This window comes from Bison bison, unplaced genomic scaffold (assembly GCF_000754665.1).
Source record: "Bison bison bison isolate TAMUID 2011002044 unplaced genomic scaffold, Bison_UMD1.0 scf7180017864312, whole genome shotgun sequence".
NCBI lineage: Eukaryota > Metazoa > Chordata > Mammalia > Artiodactyla > Bovidae > Bison > Bison bison.
In genome coordinates, this window is record NW_011494884.1 from 520,992 (window position 1) to 535,774 (window position 14,783).

At 44.1% G+C, this 14,783-nt stretch overlaps 1 protein-coding gene across 5 annotated transcripts in view; it reads right to left on the reverse strand.

Annotated features, from left to right (window-relative positions):
- STX2 (syntaxin 2) overlaps positions 1 to 1,636 on the reverse strand; it is a 74,782-nt gene extending 73,146 nt beyond the window's left edge. For all 5 annotated transcript variants that reach the window (XM_010852436.1, XM_010852439.1, XM_010852435.1 and 2 more), the window contains exon 1: positions 1,535 to 1,636. In XM_010852436.1, the coding sequence (XP_010850738.1) occupies positions 1,535 to 1,564 (30 nt within the window). In that variant the 5' untranslated portion in view covers positions 1,565 to 1,636. The remainder of the gene's footprint in view (positions 1 to 1,534) is intronic.
- Between the last annotated feature and the right edge of the window lie 13,147 nt (positions 1,637 to 14,783).

Here is a 14,783-nt window from a genome sequence, read left to right on the forward strand (position 1 = left end):
GATAAAGAACTGCCTTCTCTGTTTTTTGCTTTTTTTGCTAAACAAGCCAAGAAAAGCTTCTCACATATTCCACTAACACATTTTCTACTGTTCTCCAACATTCATAAATTTGTATTCTTTCATAATACATTCTTCATTTCTTCACTTAACAAATACCTGAGCTTCTAACAAGGAACGATACTCCATTGAGTGCGATAACAGAACAGCAATTTGCCGTTTAACATGTTGCTAACCTGTAAACACAAACATCAAAATATCTAACCATTAATAAAAAGGGAAGCAAAGAAAAATCACTATGAAGAAACTTTCTGGGTAAGAGTGTAAAAGCATAATTTTCATAATCTGAAGAATGAATCATTCATTGCTTCTCTAAACTAAGATTCCTCATCTGGCCAAAAGAATCTGAGGGACTATTCTCTCTACTTCCTAAGCCTGGGACAGGGCTGGATCCATTCTAGAAGCTGAGGAAGAGAGTTAATTCATTACATTCAATGGGTGCTTTAGTGCAGTGGGCCTTGCTCTGTTCTGAGGCTGTTCAGAGTACTGGGAAACGAAATACAAACATTCAACACTATTTTAGTACTTGTATTTTTCCAGAAAAAAGTCAGAATTAATTCTGTTCACCTAAAATGTTTCAACTCTTCTACATTCTATAAACCACTACCGTTTCAATGTCATCATCTCATTCACAGTATTGTCTGTGGAATGCATCAAACACGACTCCATTTCCTAAGGGAACAAAACACTGTTCTCTTACTAAAGTTATTGGTAATTTGCTGAGCACCTATGTACTCCACCAGTGGGGTTTACTGGGAGTAAACAAACGCAAAGCAAACTATTTACAGGGGAAACAAAAGGCGCCCCTCTGTACCTGCCTCACCGCTCCCTTCCAGCATCCAGTCCGGCAAGGTGCCCACTGGCATGTGGCATCAGATGCATCCGTTCCCACCTATCCACTGAGCTCCTACTGCGCGCGGGGTCCCACCCAAAACCCCAGATATAAGACAGGGAGCAAGGGGACAAGTCCCTGCTCTCAGGGAGCTGACGCATACTAGGATGGAACAGTCCATAATTCAACAAATAATTTCTGGTCATAAGTGCTCTGCAAGGATTTAAACCGGGCGAAGGAATGGACCGCCTCTAGGGAAGGAAGTCACCTGAAGAAGCAGCAGAGCCCAGCTCAGAAAAGGAGGTTCGAGGCCCCGCCGGGCCCCGAGACGCCGGCTCAAAAGCTATTCCCTGCCCCAACGCCCAGTGCAGAAGCGAGGGCAGAAGAGTGCCTTCGGGGCGTTAGGGAGATGGTGGGACGGTGGTGCTGCGGGCTGGGGAAGCCGTGCGCCCCCTCCAACCCCGCACAGAGGCCGCCCCGCCCGGCCTGAGCCCCGGGACCTGGACTCCCCTTCCCCGCTCACCCTGTGACCCCGCACCCTGAGCCCCCAGCCCAGCCCTGCACCTCCCCGCCCCCGCCCATCCTCGTGCCTCCAGGGCTCCCGGCCCGAACCGCTACACTCCAGCTCGCCCGCCCGCGGCTCACCGCCGTCAGGTCCGGCAGCCGGTCCCGCATCCCCACGGGCCGGGCGCCGCGCCCCGCCGCTCAGGCCTGCCCGGCGCCGCCTCCGGCTGGCCGCGGGCTCTCGGTGTCCCCGCCGCCGCCTCAGCCCGCCGGTCGCCCTCCCCTCGGCCGGCGCTGCCACGGCAACCGCGCCCTCACGCTCTGCGCATGCCCGGCCCGCGCCGCGCCCATACCCACGCAGACAGCGGGAGCCTTCCTGAGGGAATGCCGAGAACCAAGGGGCGGGGTCCGCCGGGGAGGGGCGGGGTCTGGCTTGGGTAGGCGGGGACTATCGGGGAGGGAAGTGGCCCGCCCAAAAGGCGCGGCCGAGGAACAGGGCGCGGTCTGGTGGGGGAAAGAGCGGAGCCTGACTGAAAGGGGAGAGGCGGGCCTGCTGGAGGGGAGGCGGGGCTGGCCGCGAAAGGGGGCGGGGCTGGCCGCGGAAGGGGGCGGGCTCGGCTGAGTGAGTTGTGTTCGGGAGGTCGTTTATCCTGGTTGGTTAGATATGACTTTTGCTCTTCTTGATTTGCTTTTGGTTTTGTGCTTTCATATTCATTTGATTTACTTTAAAAACTCGTGGAAAATTTGGTGACGAATTTAGCAAGTGTATGGAGATGGGTTAGGTGCAGCTTTGGTGGCTCAGAGGTTAAAGCATCTGCCTGGAATGCGGGAGACCCGGGTTCGATCCCAGGGTCGGGAAGATCCCCTGGAGAAGGAAATGGCAACCCACTCCAGTACTCTTGCCTGGAGAATCCCGTGGAGGGAGGAGCCTGGTAGGCTACAGTCCATGGGGTCGCAAAGAGTCGGACACGACTAAGCGACTTCACTTTCACTTCACTTGCATATGCATATTCCGAACAAAGACCATCTCTTCAAGGATTCTTGGGGCTTCCCTGGTGGCTCCTGCCTGCCATGCTGGAGAGCATTCAATCCCTGGGTCGGGAAGCTCCCCTGGAGGAGGGAATGGCAACCCACTCCAGTATTCTTGCCTGGAGAATTCCATGGACAGAGGAGCCTGAGGAGCTACAGTCCATGAGGTCGCAAAGAGTCAGACAGGAGTGAGTGACTAACACACTTTTATGGATTCTTGTCCTTTTTTGTGTGACTAAGGCCTAGTCAATCCTAAAGGAAATTAGTCCTGAATATTCATTCCAAGGACTGATGCTGAAGTTGAAGCTCCAATACTTTGGCCACCTGATGTGAAGAACTGACTCATTGGAAAAGACTCTGATGCTGGGCAAGATTGAAGGCAGGAGGAAAAGGGAAGACAGAGGATGAGATGGTTGGATGACATCACTGACTCCATGGACATAAGTTTGAGCAAGCTCTGGGAGTTGGTGATGGACAGGGAAGCCTGGCATGCTGCAGTCCATGGGGTCGAAAAGAGTTGGACATGACTGAGTTGACTGAACTGAACTGAAGGCCGGTAATGGTTAACTGCTGCTGCTAAATTGCTTCAGTCGTGTCCGACTCTGTGCAACCCCATAGACGGCAGCCCACCAGGCTCCCCTATCCCTGGGATTCTCCGGGCAAGAACACTGGAGTGGGTTGCCATTTACTCCTCCAATGCATGAAAGTGAAAAGTGAAAGTGAAGTCGCTCAGTCGTGTCCGACTCCTAGCGACCCCATGGACTGCAGCCTACCAGGCTCCTCCGTCCATGGGATTTTCCAGGCAAGAGTACTGGAGTGGGGTGCCATTGCCTTCTCCAAATGATTAACTAACATAACTTAAAGAATGTAATCTAAAATGGCATGAAATGGTAATATGCAGAGACTCAGGCCTTGGGATGCAGTTCTAGTGTGAGAAACAGACAATACAGAAGCAGACAAATAAATAAGAAAATGGGGCATGGACTTGGAGAAGGGCTGAGAGAGAGGTGGCTACATCAGATAGTGGTCATGGGAGGCATCAGAGTTTAGGCCAAAAGAAGTTAGAGGGAACAGTCTCCAAGACCACTCTGACTTCTGACACCAACTACAAGTTCAGTAACTCACTGGAGGGACTCACAGAATTCACTAAAAACTGCAATGCTCACAGTTGGGGTTTAACACAGGGAATGGATACAGATTAATGTCAGCAAAGGGCAGACATGCTTGGTGGGGGCGGGGGGGAGGACGTCATGGCTGTACCAAATGTGAAGCTTCTGATGTCTTCTCCTTGGATAGTCCAGACACATTACTTTCACAGCACTGATGTGTGTCAGAATACATGAAGTTGCCAACAAGAAAAGTTCACCCAGGCCATCAAATTCTGAGTTTTTATTGGGGCTCCATTGCACAAGCTTGATTGATTGATTAATTGCCCTCCTGGTTGATCTAAGACTCCAGATTAGCTGGTCCCTATGAATTGGGTGATCCCAGGAGTAGGAAATGGCAACTCACTCCAGTATTCTTGCCTGAAAACTTCCATGGACAGAGGCACCTGAAGGGCTACAGTCTATGGGGTCACAAAGAGTTGGACATGACTGAGCAACTTCACTTTTCAAACTTGGGTGAACTAGAGGCAAACTTGTCCCTTCTTAATTTATGACTTTGATATGTTTTTCATAATTTAAATCAAAATCAGTAAATTGAAGGATATGGATTGAACAAAAATTTTCCATTTTGACTAAGCAATTAAAACAAAGTGTTGGCAGGGGAAAAGTGGGCAATTGTACAGAGATTTTCTAAGAATGAGGTTAATATAAAGGAAGTAAAACTGAGAGAGGCTAGACAAAAAACACTTGGTCCTGTACACAGCATTTGAGCTCCTCTGTCAAGGAGTACCTGAAACAAGCACACTCCAGGACTTTCATGAGCCAATGAAATCTTTTTCAGTTTCTTCACTTAGAATAAAAAAACCCTAATATATTGCTAGGAGAATTAAAATAGACAGATTACAGGCTAGGAGCTAGGTTACCTTTAAAATACAAGGTCTTAGGGAATAGGGGCTTTAGTCTTTCTTATTCACCACTGTCTTGTAGCTCCAATCCCTACAAAATTTCTGGCAAGTTGGAGGCACTCAATACATAAATATAATTCAAAAAGACACATGTACCTCAGTGTTCATAGCAGCACTATTTACAATAGTGAAGACATGGAAACAACCTAAATGTCCAACAACAGATGAATGGATAAAGAAGACATGATACATGTATGCAATGGAATACTACTCAGCCATAAAAAAGAATGAAGTAATGCCATTTGCAGCAACATGGACGGACCTGGAGACTATCATACTAAGTGAAGTAAGTCAGAAAGAGAAAGAAAAATACCAAATGACAAAGCTTATATGTGGAATCTAAAGTGTCACAAGTGAACTTATCTACAAATCAGAAACAGACTCACGTAGAGAACAAAATTGTGGTTCCCAAGGGGGTAGGGGTTGAGAGGGGAATGGCTTGGGAATTTAGAATTAGCAGATGCAAACCATTATATATAGAATGGATAAACAACAGGGATCTACTGTATGGCACAGAAAACTATATTCAATATCCTGTGACAATGGAAAAGAATATGAAAAAGAATGTGTGTGTGTGTGTGGATAACTGAACCACTTTTCTATGTGTTAGAAATAAACACAATATTATAAATAAACTATATTTCAGTAAAATAAAGTAATAATAGATGTCGAGACCTGGCTTTGAATCCCAGTTCTGCTATTTCCTATGTGTGACTTTGGACTGTGAAGATATATAAAGGGAGACCTCACTAAAATGGAGTCAAGAGGCCAGAGGAGGAGCTCTCACTCAATGTCAATACAGATCCCAGCAGGAAGAGATGGTACCTTGCTGGGAAGTGACATTACTACCACCAACAAGAGAAAGTTTTTTCTCCTGGCCTGGCAACAACTCAGTCAGTGAGAGACCAGCACAATTCAGTCAATGAAAGTCACTGTATTTCAAATTCTTAGTTTCTTCCCATGGACTTTTTGTTCCCAATAACCCCTCCCAGGTGCCCCCTCTCCCCTGTAAGAGTTTTCTTTCTTTTGTTTTACCAGACTTGTTTGTAGTTTGCCATATTTTCATGTTCCAAGTAGAAATTCTTTGCTGCTTGGGAATAAACCCATGTTGCTGGTAAAATAACTGGTGGTCTTATTGTTTTAGGTTTCCAGAACAAAAAGACTAACCTCTCGAAGACTCAGTTTTCCTGCCTGTGAAGTGGTGTTAAGGCTGCTTTCAAGCTGAAAAGCTGTGTGTGACTTTGTCATCTTGACCCCACTACGCCTCGAGAAACTGAGCTGATTACTCTTAGAAATAATTAACATGTAATAAAAAATCTAAACTACACATGGTAAGATTTGTTACAAATTTTAAAAACTGAAAAGTTATACCTGGTTAGTAACAGCCAAAAAAAAAAAAAATTACCCAGGAAAATTAGGTTTGGGAAAAAGAATCATTAACATAAAATTAACCTCCTAAAAGTGAATACTGCAAAATTTGCTCTTATTTCAAAAACTGATGAAAGCATCAAATCTTAACAGACTTTAGATGTGCAAAATCAGCCTGGAGAAACTGCATCGAGTAAAAAGTATCTACACACACTTTAGAAAAGGCAGAGGAACCAGAGATCAAATTGCCAACATCCATTGGATCATAGAAAAAGCAAGAGAATTCCAGAAAAACATCTACTTCTGCTTTATTGACTAAGCCAAAGCCTTTGACTATGTGGATCACTACAAACTGTGGAAAATTCTTAAAGAGATGGACATACCAGACCACCTTACCTGCCTCCTGAGAAATCTGTATGCAGGTCAAGAAGCAACACTTAGAACCAGACATGGAACAATGGACTGGTTCCAAATTGGGAAAGGAGTACAATAAGGCTGTATATTGTCACCCTGCTTATTTAACTTCTATGCAGAGTACATCATGCAAAACGCTGGGCTAGATGAAGCACAAGCTGGAATCAAGATTTCCAGGAGAAATATCAGTTACCTCAAATACACAGATGAAAGTGAAAGTGTACTTTCACTCAGTCGTGTCCGACTCTTTGCAGCCCCGTGGACTATACAGTCCATGGAATTCTCCAGGCCAGAATACTGGAGTGGGTAGCCTTTCCCTTCTCCAGAGGATTTTTCCAACCCTGGGATAGAACCCAGGTCTCCTGCATTGCAGGCAGATTCTTTACCAACAGAGCTATCAGGGAAGCCCAGATATGCAAATGACACCACCCTTATGGCAGAAAGCAAAGAGGAACTAAAGAGCCTCTTAAATAAAGTAAAAGAGGAGAGTGAAAAAGCTGGCTTAAAACTCAACATTCAAAAAACTAAGACTGTGGCATTTGGTCCCATGGCAAATAGATGGAGAAACAATGGAAACAGTGACAGACTTTATTTTCTTGGGCTCCAAAATCACTGCAGATGGTGACTGCAGCCATGAAATTAAAAGACGCTTGCTCCTTGGAAGCAAAGCTATGCAAACCTAGACAGCATATTGAAAGCAGAGACATTACTTTGCTGACAAAAGTCCATATAGTCAAAGCTATGGTTTTTCCAGTAGTCATGTATGGATGTGAGAGTTGAACCATAAAGAAAGCTGAGCATTGAATAATTGATGCTTTTACACTGTGGTATTGGAAAAGACTCTTAAGAGTCTCTTGGACAGCAAGGAGATCCAATCAGTCAATCCTAGAGGAAATCAGTCCTGAATATTCACTGGAAGGACAGATGCTGAAGCTGAAGCTCCAATACTTGACCACCTGATGTGAAGAACTGAGTCCTTAGATAAGGCCCTGATGCTGGGAAAGATTGAAGGTGGGAGGAGAAGGGAGTGACAGAGGATGAGCTGGTTGGATTACATCACCAACTCAATGGACCTGAGTTGGAGCAAGCTACAGGAGTTGGTGATGGACAGGTAAGCCTGACGTGCTTCAGTCCATGGAGTCGTAAAGAGTCAGGCACGACTGAGCCACTGAACTGACTGAATGATTGAACGGATCTGCACACACACCCATACTTTCCAATGACAAAAGCTGTAATAAAGAAATGTTTTACACTAACTAAAGAGTTATTGATTAATGAATAAAACCTTGGCAGTGAAAGGTACAAAGGAAAGAACTGATCTTTCTCAGTCAGGTTGGAGTATTGACTCAGACAGGCAGGTCTGACACAGGTACTCAGCCATCAGAGCTCACTTTTCATCTCTCAGGTGATTCCTCTGCATCGGTGTCTGGCTGGGCCAGACTCAGTCCCAGGGAAAAGAAACAGCACCTTTTCTGGGTTGCAGCTTCATTCCTGAACTTCACTCTGATTGGATCAGTTCAGTTCAGTTCAGTAGCTCAGTCGTGTCCGACTCTTTGCAATCCCATGGACTGTAGCACGCCAGGCTTCCCTGTGCATCACCAACTCCCGGAGCTTACTCAAACTCACGTCCATTGAGTCGGTGATGCTATCCAACCATCTCATCATCTGTCTTCCCCTTCTCCTCCTACCTTCAATCTTTCCCAGCATCAGGGTCTTTTCCAATGAGTCAGTTCTTCACATCAGGTGGCCAAAGTATTGGAGTTTCAGCTTCAGCATCAGTCCTTGCAATTAATATTTAGGACTGATTTCCTTTAGGATTGACTGGTTTGATCTCCTTGCAGTCCAAGGGACCCTCAAGAGTCTTCTCCAACACCACAGTTCAAAAGCATCAATTCTTCAGTGCTCAGCTTTCTTTATAGTCCAACTCTCACTCAGCTGGGTTTATTTGCCTACCTTCCAACCCATCACAAGTCAGGTGACTTTGCGGCTGTGATAGGTCAAACCAGGTCATGTGACCCGCCCGAGACCAGAAATGCCTGGCACAAAATCACTGGCAGAGGGAGGTCTGATGAACAAGCCTGTAGAAGGATGAAGGTTTCTGGGTGGCTGAATAACCCACTCCATCCCACTCGATTCCAGTGAAGATACACTCATTAGCAAGAAGTGAAAAAGGAAGACATTGGGATCCTTCAGTTGCACTGTGTAGAACACTAATTAAGGCATTGAATTGCACTAACACAGTTCCCTCTGGAAGACACTTTGTTAAAATGAATACTTAACTGATGTCAGAACAATTTTGATTAAACGTGTTTATCCATAAACGTTCTCTGGATTCCGAATGTGACATCTAAACATCCAGTCTCTGTGGCGTTTCACTTGGAAAAATGGAGTCCCACAGTCAAGGCAATTGAAACCGATTCCAGTCTTTATTATTTCTAAGAATATTAGATGAGGTCTCATTTGTAACTCCCAAGATCTCTCTTTAAACCCTTTCTACAGTTTCCTAGTGTTCCGTGTATTTTATACCCTACCTGCATCTGCTTGTGTGCTCAGTTGTATCCAGTTGTATCTGTGTGACCCCATGGACCGCAGCCTGCCAGGCTCCTCTGTCCATGAGATTTTCCAAGCAAGAATACTGGAGTAGGGTTGCCATTTCTGCCTCCACTGGATCTTTCCAACCCAGGGGTTGAACTGAGGTCTTCTGCTTTAGCAGAGGTATTCTTTACCACTCAGCCACCTGGGGAGCCCTTTATACCTTAAAGTTCCCAGAATATCATCTTTCTTGCTCATCACACCCTAAACTTCCCCACCAGAGCACTTTCTTTCCATCTACCATCATTGTTAATTTCTCTCCAATAAGTATTGGCCTAGGTCAGGAAAATTCACTGGAGGAGGGCCTGGCAACCCACTCCAGTATTCTTGACTGGAGAATCCCAGGGACAGAGGAGCCTGGTGGGACTACAGTCCATAGGGTTGCAAAGAGTCAAACACAACTGAAGCAATTTAGCATGCATACAAGTTTTGATGTTACCTTTTCCTCCCCTTCCCACAACAGATATTCCAAAGCATATAATATGGAGAGAGAAGCTGGATGATGTTGAACTGTCAACCAGAACTTTCTTATCCTGCCAGGGAAGGAATGAAAGTGTGACTACTAATACATAATTCATCACTTTTGTCCCTATTCAGTTCAGTCCAGTTCAGTTGCTCAGTCATGTCTGACTCTTTGTGACCCCATGAATTGCAGCATGCCAGGCCTCAAACTCATGTCCATCAAGTCAGTGATGCCATCCAGCCATCTCATCCTCTGTCGTCCCCTTTTCCTCTTGCCCCCAATCCCTCCCAGCATCAGAGTTTTTTCCAGTGAGTCAACTCTTCGCATGAGGTGGCCAAAGTACTGGATTACGTACATACAAATGTAGTCGAATGTTTCTGGGGTTGAAATATCAGTTAGGCCACAGTAGTGGGTTCAGCAGTGGGTTCAAAATACCTACTACTCAAGATTGAAAGAGACCTATATTCCCAGGAAAGAGAATCTGATTACTTAGTATTAACCACCCAGGATGGATGGGGGAACTAAGACTGGGGCAGACAAATAAATAAATATTTTAAAATTTTTCTTTAATTTAAAATTAAATTAAAAATTTAGCTTCTGGAGGACAGGGCATATTTCTCATATATCGCTTTTCAAGGACAGTTACAAGTAAATGAATGAAAGAATAAGTAGGTAAGGACAATAACACATTGATCTTTGTATTTGTCCTCCCTACTCACATATCTATGTTTTGGGTTGACATATACTGAACAAATAAATCATACATTTAGTCACCACAGAGTAGAAGAGCCTGTTGTGATTGCTGTTCAGTTGCTAAGTCTTGTCCTACTTTTTGCAACCTCATGGACTGTAGCATGCCAGGCTTCCCTGTCCCTCATTATCTCCCAGAATTTGCCCAAGTTCATGTCCACTGAATCAATGATACCATCCAACCATCTCATCCTCTGTCACCCTCTTTCCTTGTGCCGTCAATCTAAGTATCAGGGTCTTTTCCAATAAGTCGACTCTTTGCATCAAGTGGCCAAATGATTGGAGCTTTAGCTTCAGCATCACTCCTTCCAATGAATATACAGGATTGATTTCCTTTAGGACTAACTGGTTTGATCTCCTTGTTGTCTAAGGGAGTCTCAAGAGTCTTCTCCAGCACCATAGGCATCAATACTTTGGTGCTCTGCCTTCCTTATGGTCCAACTCTCCATCCGTACATGACTACTGGAAAGACCATTGCCTTGACTATATGGACCTTTGTCAGCAAGGTGATGTCTTTGCTTTTTAATATGCTGTCTATATTTGTCATAGCCTTCCTTTCAGTAATCAAGTATCTTCTAATTTCATGGCTGCAGTCACCATCTGCAGTGGTTTTAGAGTGGAAGAAGAGAAAAGCTGCCATGCTTTCACTTTCTCCCCTTCTATTTGCCATGAAGTGATGGGACCAGATACCATGATCTTACTTTTTTAATATTGAGTTTTAAGCTGGCTTTTTCACTCTCCTCTTTAACCTTCATCGGGAGGTTCTTTAGCTCCTTTTCACTTTCTGCCATTAGGGTGGTATCATCTGAATATCTAAGGTTGTTAACGTTTCTCCTGGCAATCTTGATTCCAGCTTGTGCTTCATCGAGCCTGGCATTTTGCAAGCTGTACTCTGCATTTAAGTTAAATAAACAGAGTGACAATATACAGCCTTGTCATACTCCTTTCTCAATTTTGAACTAGTCAGTTGTTCCATGTAAGGTTCTAACTGTTGCTTCTTGACCCAGATACAGATTTCTTGAGAGATGGGTAAGATGGTCTGGTATTCCTATCTCTTTAAGAATTTTCCACAGTTTGTTGTGATCCACACAATTAAAGGCTTTAGCGTAGTCAAGGAAACAGAAGTAGATGTTTTTCTAGAATTCCCTTGCTTTCTCTATGATCCAACAAATGTTGTCAATTTGAACTCTGGTTCCTCTGCCTTTTCTAAATCCAGCTTATACATCTGGAAGTTCTCGTTTCAATACTGCTGAACCCTAGCTTGAAGGATTTAGAATATAATGTCACTAGCATGGGAAGTGAGCACAATTGTCCAGTAGTTTGAACATTCTTTAGCACTGCCCTTCTTTGAAACTGGGATGAAGACTGACTTTTCCAGTCCTATGGCCACTGCTGGGTTTTCCAAATATGCTGACATACTGAGTGCAGCACGTTAACAGCATCATCTTTTAGGATTTTAAATAGCTCAGCTGGAATTCCATCACCTCCACTAGCTTTATTGGTAGCAATGCTTCTTATAAGGCTCACTTAATTTCACATCCCAGGATGTCTAAGAAGAGCCTATACAGAGCTAATACAGAACTGAATGCCTCCTGAAGTCAGGTAGGAAACATGTAACAATTCTTCGGCCAGAGACTCCCAGTTAAGGCTCCATCACATTGCCTCCAATTTTTTTCTGTTATGTCAACAATAGAAGCCTATGCAACCTAGATTTTCATCTAGACCATTGGTTTTATTTTTCACACCTGATACATCAGTCAGAAATGGTTGCTTCAGACTTTCCTGGCAGTTCAGTGGCTAAGAATCCACCTTCCAATGCAGGAGACATGGGTTTGATTCCTGGTTGGGGAAGTAAGATCCTACATCCCATGGAGTAACTAAGCCCATGCACCACAATGAAGACCCAGTGCAGCCAAAAGTAAATAAATAAATATAAATAATTTTAAAAAAATAAAGGAAGAAAAGAAATGGTTGCTTGCAGTAGCCTTGATTCTTTAATACACTAAAGTTTAAGCCCACACTCCAGAGGTTATTGGAGAAGGAAATGGCAACCCACTCCAGTATTCTTGCCTGGAGAATCCCATGGACGGAGGAGCTCTGTGGGCTACAGTCCATGGGTTGCAAAGAGTCGGACATGACTGAGCAACTTCACTTTCACTTTCCAGAGGTTATAGTGCATTGGCAACATGATGTGCAGTTTTGTGGAATAATTATTATATATATATATATATATATATATATTATTTACTCACTGGGAATACAAACCAAAGTTCTTAGAGTGGCCTACAAGGTCCTGCCCCAACTGATCATTCTCTAATACCTCCAGAGCCTGTTTCCCTCCATTCTTCCTTCCACTGACTCCTGGGCCAGACACGTTCCACCTCAGGGCCTTTGCACTGACTGTTCTTGTCTGAGTGCTCTTCCCACAGATATGGTATAGCTTTGGCCCTTACTTCCGTTAAGACTTTGGTCCAGGGGCTTCCCTAGTGGCTCAGTGGTAAAGAATCCACCTGCCAATACAGGAGACATGGGCTCGATCCCTGATCTGGGAAGATCCCACGTGCTGAAGGGCAACTAAGCTCCTGCTCCACAACTACTGAGGCTGCGCTCTAGAACCTGGAAACCACAACTGTTGAGCCCACATGCTGCAAATACTGAGGCCCCAGGGGCCCTAGAGCCAGTGCTCTGCGATAAAAGAAGCCACCACAATGAGAAGCTCATGCACAGCAACTAGAGAGAAGCCGCAGCTCACTACAACTAGAGAAAAGCCCATACAGCAATAAAGACCAACACAGCCAAAACTAAATAAATAAAATAATAATAATAAAAAAAGACTTTGGTCCAGTGACATTTTTCAGGAGTATCTCTCCTGACACACCCTGTTAAAAATTACCACCCTCTTCCTCTCACTCTGAACCCTCTTACCTTGTTTTTTTTCTTAACCCCTGCAACCCTCTGACCAACTATGTCATATATGATGTACTTATTTTGTGTTCTATTTCTGTCTTTCTCCTCTGAAATGTCTGCTCCACTGAGAGCAGGGATTTTTTCCCACTTTGCCCAGTAATTCTCTCCAGGACCTGGAACAGGGCCCAGCACATAGGAGGTATGTAATAAATATTGGTCGAAAAACTTACACTGCAAAATTTTATTCATACGTGTATTCACTCAAAAGTCCACTTTATTATTCCAGTGAGCAACTTACAGCAAATTATAGGTTAGTGAATTTCTGGTTAGCAACAGAGTTTGAATTTTACCTTAGCAAGGCTCCTGCCTATTTCAAAATTCTGTGATTCTAAGTTAATTTATTTTTATTTGACTTAAGGAAATTGGAAAAGATCCTGATGCTGGGAAAGACTGAGGGCAGGAGGAGAAGGGCGTGACAGAGGATGAGATGGTTGGATGGCATCACTGACTCAATAGACATGAATTTGAGCAAACTCTGGGAGACAGGGAAGCCTGGTGTGATGAAATCCATGGGGTTGAAAAGAGTCAGAGATGACTTAGCAACTGAACAACAAGAACAAGGAAATAGTAGGGGACATTTAAAAAATCCATTCACATTCAGGTCTCTAAAAAATCACTGTCACCTGACCATCTGCTTATGAGTTAAAGACTGGGCTAGAATTCACTTAGCCTTCTCCTAACCCAGATACAGAATATACAATTTTTTTTTTTTTTTCTTTTTTGACCCCTCCCCCCCAGAATATACAATTTTTATATATGTATTTTTACTTATTTGGCTGCACCAGTTCTCAGTTGCAGCATACCAGATCTAGTTCCCTGACCAGGGATCAAACCCGTGCCCCCTGCACTGGGAGTGTGGAGTCTTAGCCACTGGACCACCAGGGAGGTCCTTAGGATGTACATTTAAATGAGGATGAATCTTTTAAGGTATTTGGAAATGCAACAGCCTTGTTTAATTTATCATTATGTAAAGTTTAGAAACAGGCTACCCTTTTAAAAATGGAGCTGAATACATTATCTGGAAACAGGCTTATGATGTCCCATATTGTTTTCGAATCCTACAGCTGCCCTAACAAATTACCAGAATATTAGTGGTTTAAAATAACACAGATTTCTTATCTTATTAAGGTCTACAGGGGCTACATGTCTCACTGGGCTAAAATCAGCGTTTTCTGGAGATTCTAAGAATCTGTTTGACTGCTTCTTCCAGTTCTTAGAGGCACCCACGCTCCTCGGTTCACAGCCCCTTCCTCTATCTTCAAAGCCAGCAATGTCACATCGCTCCAACCTGTCTTCTACTATCACAGGTTTTACTCTGACCTCAGCCAGTTCTCCACTTTGTTGGACTCCTGTGATCAGAGGAGGCCCATCTGAATGGTCTTTCCATCTCAAGGTCCCTATCATCAATCATACCTGCAAAGTTTTGTCTGTGGTGGAAGATAACATAATCACAGTAGGCTCCTAGGACTAGCACATGGACATCTCTGGGGCCGTTATTCTGCCTACTATGCATACTCTTGGCTTATACTTCAAAGAGTTATTTAATGTATTCGCTTATGTGAATGGAAAGGAAATAGGATGAAATACGTCACAGATCATGACTCAGAACATTTCATATTGATATTATCCAAGAGAAAAAAAAAAAAAAACAAACAACTTGTAATGCTATCATCAGATTACTCCTGAGGAGACACATTTTGAACTATGAGGCTAAAATGGCACATGAAGATGAAAAA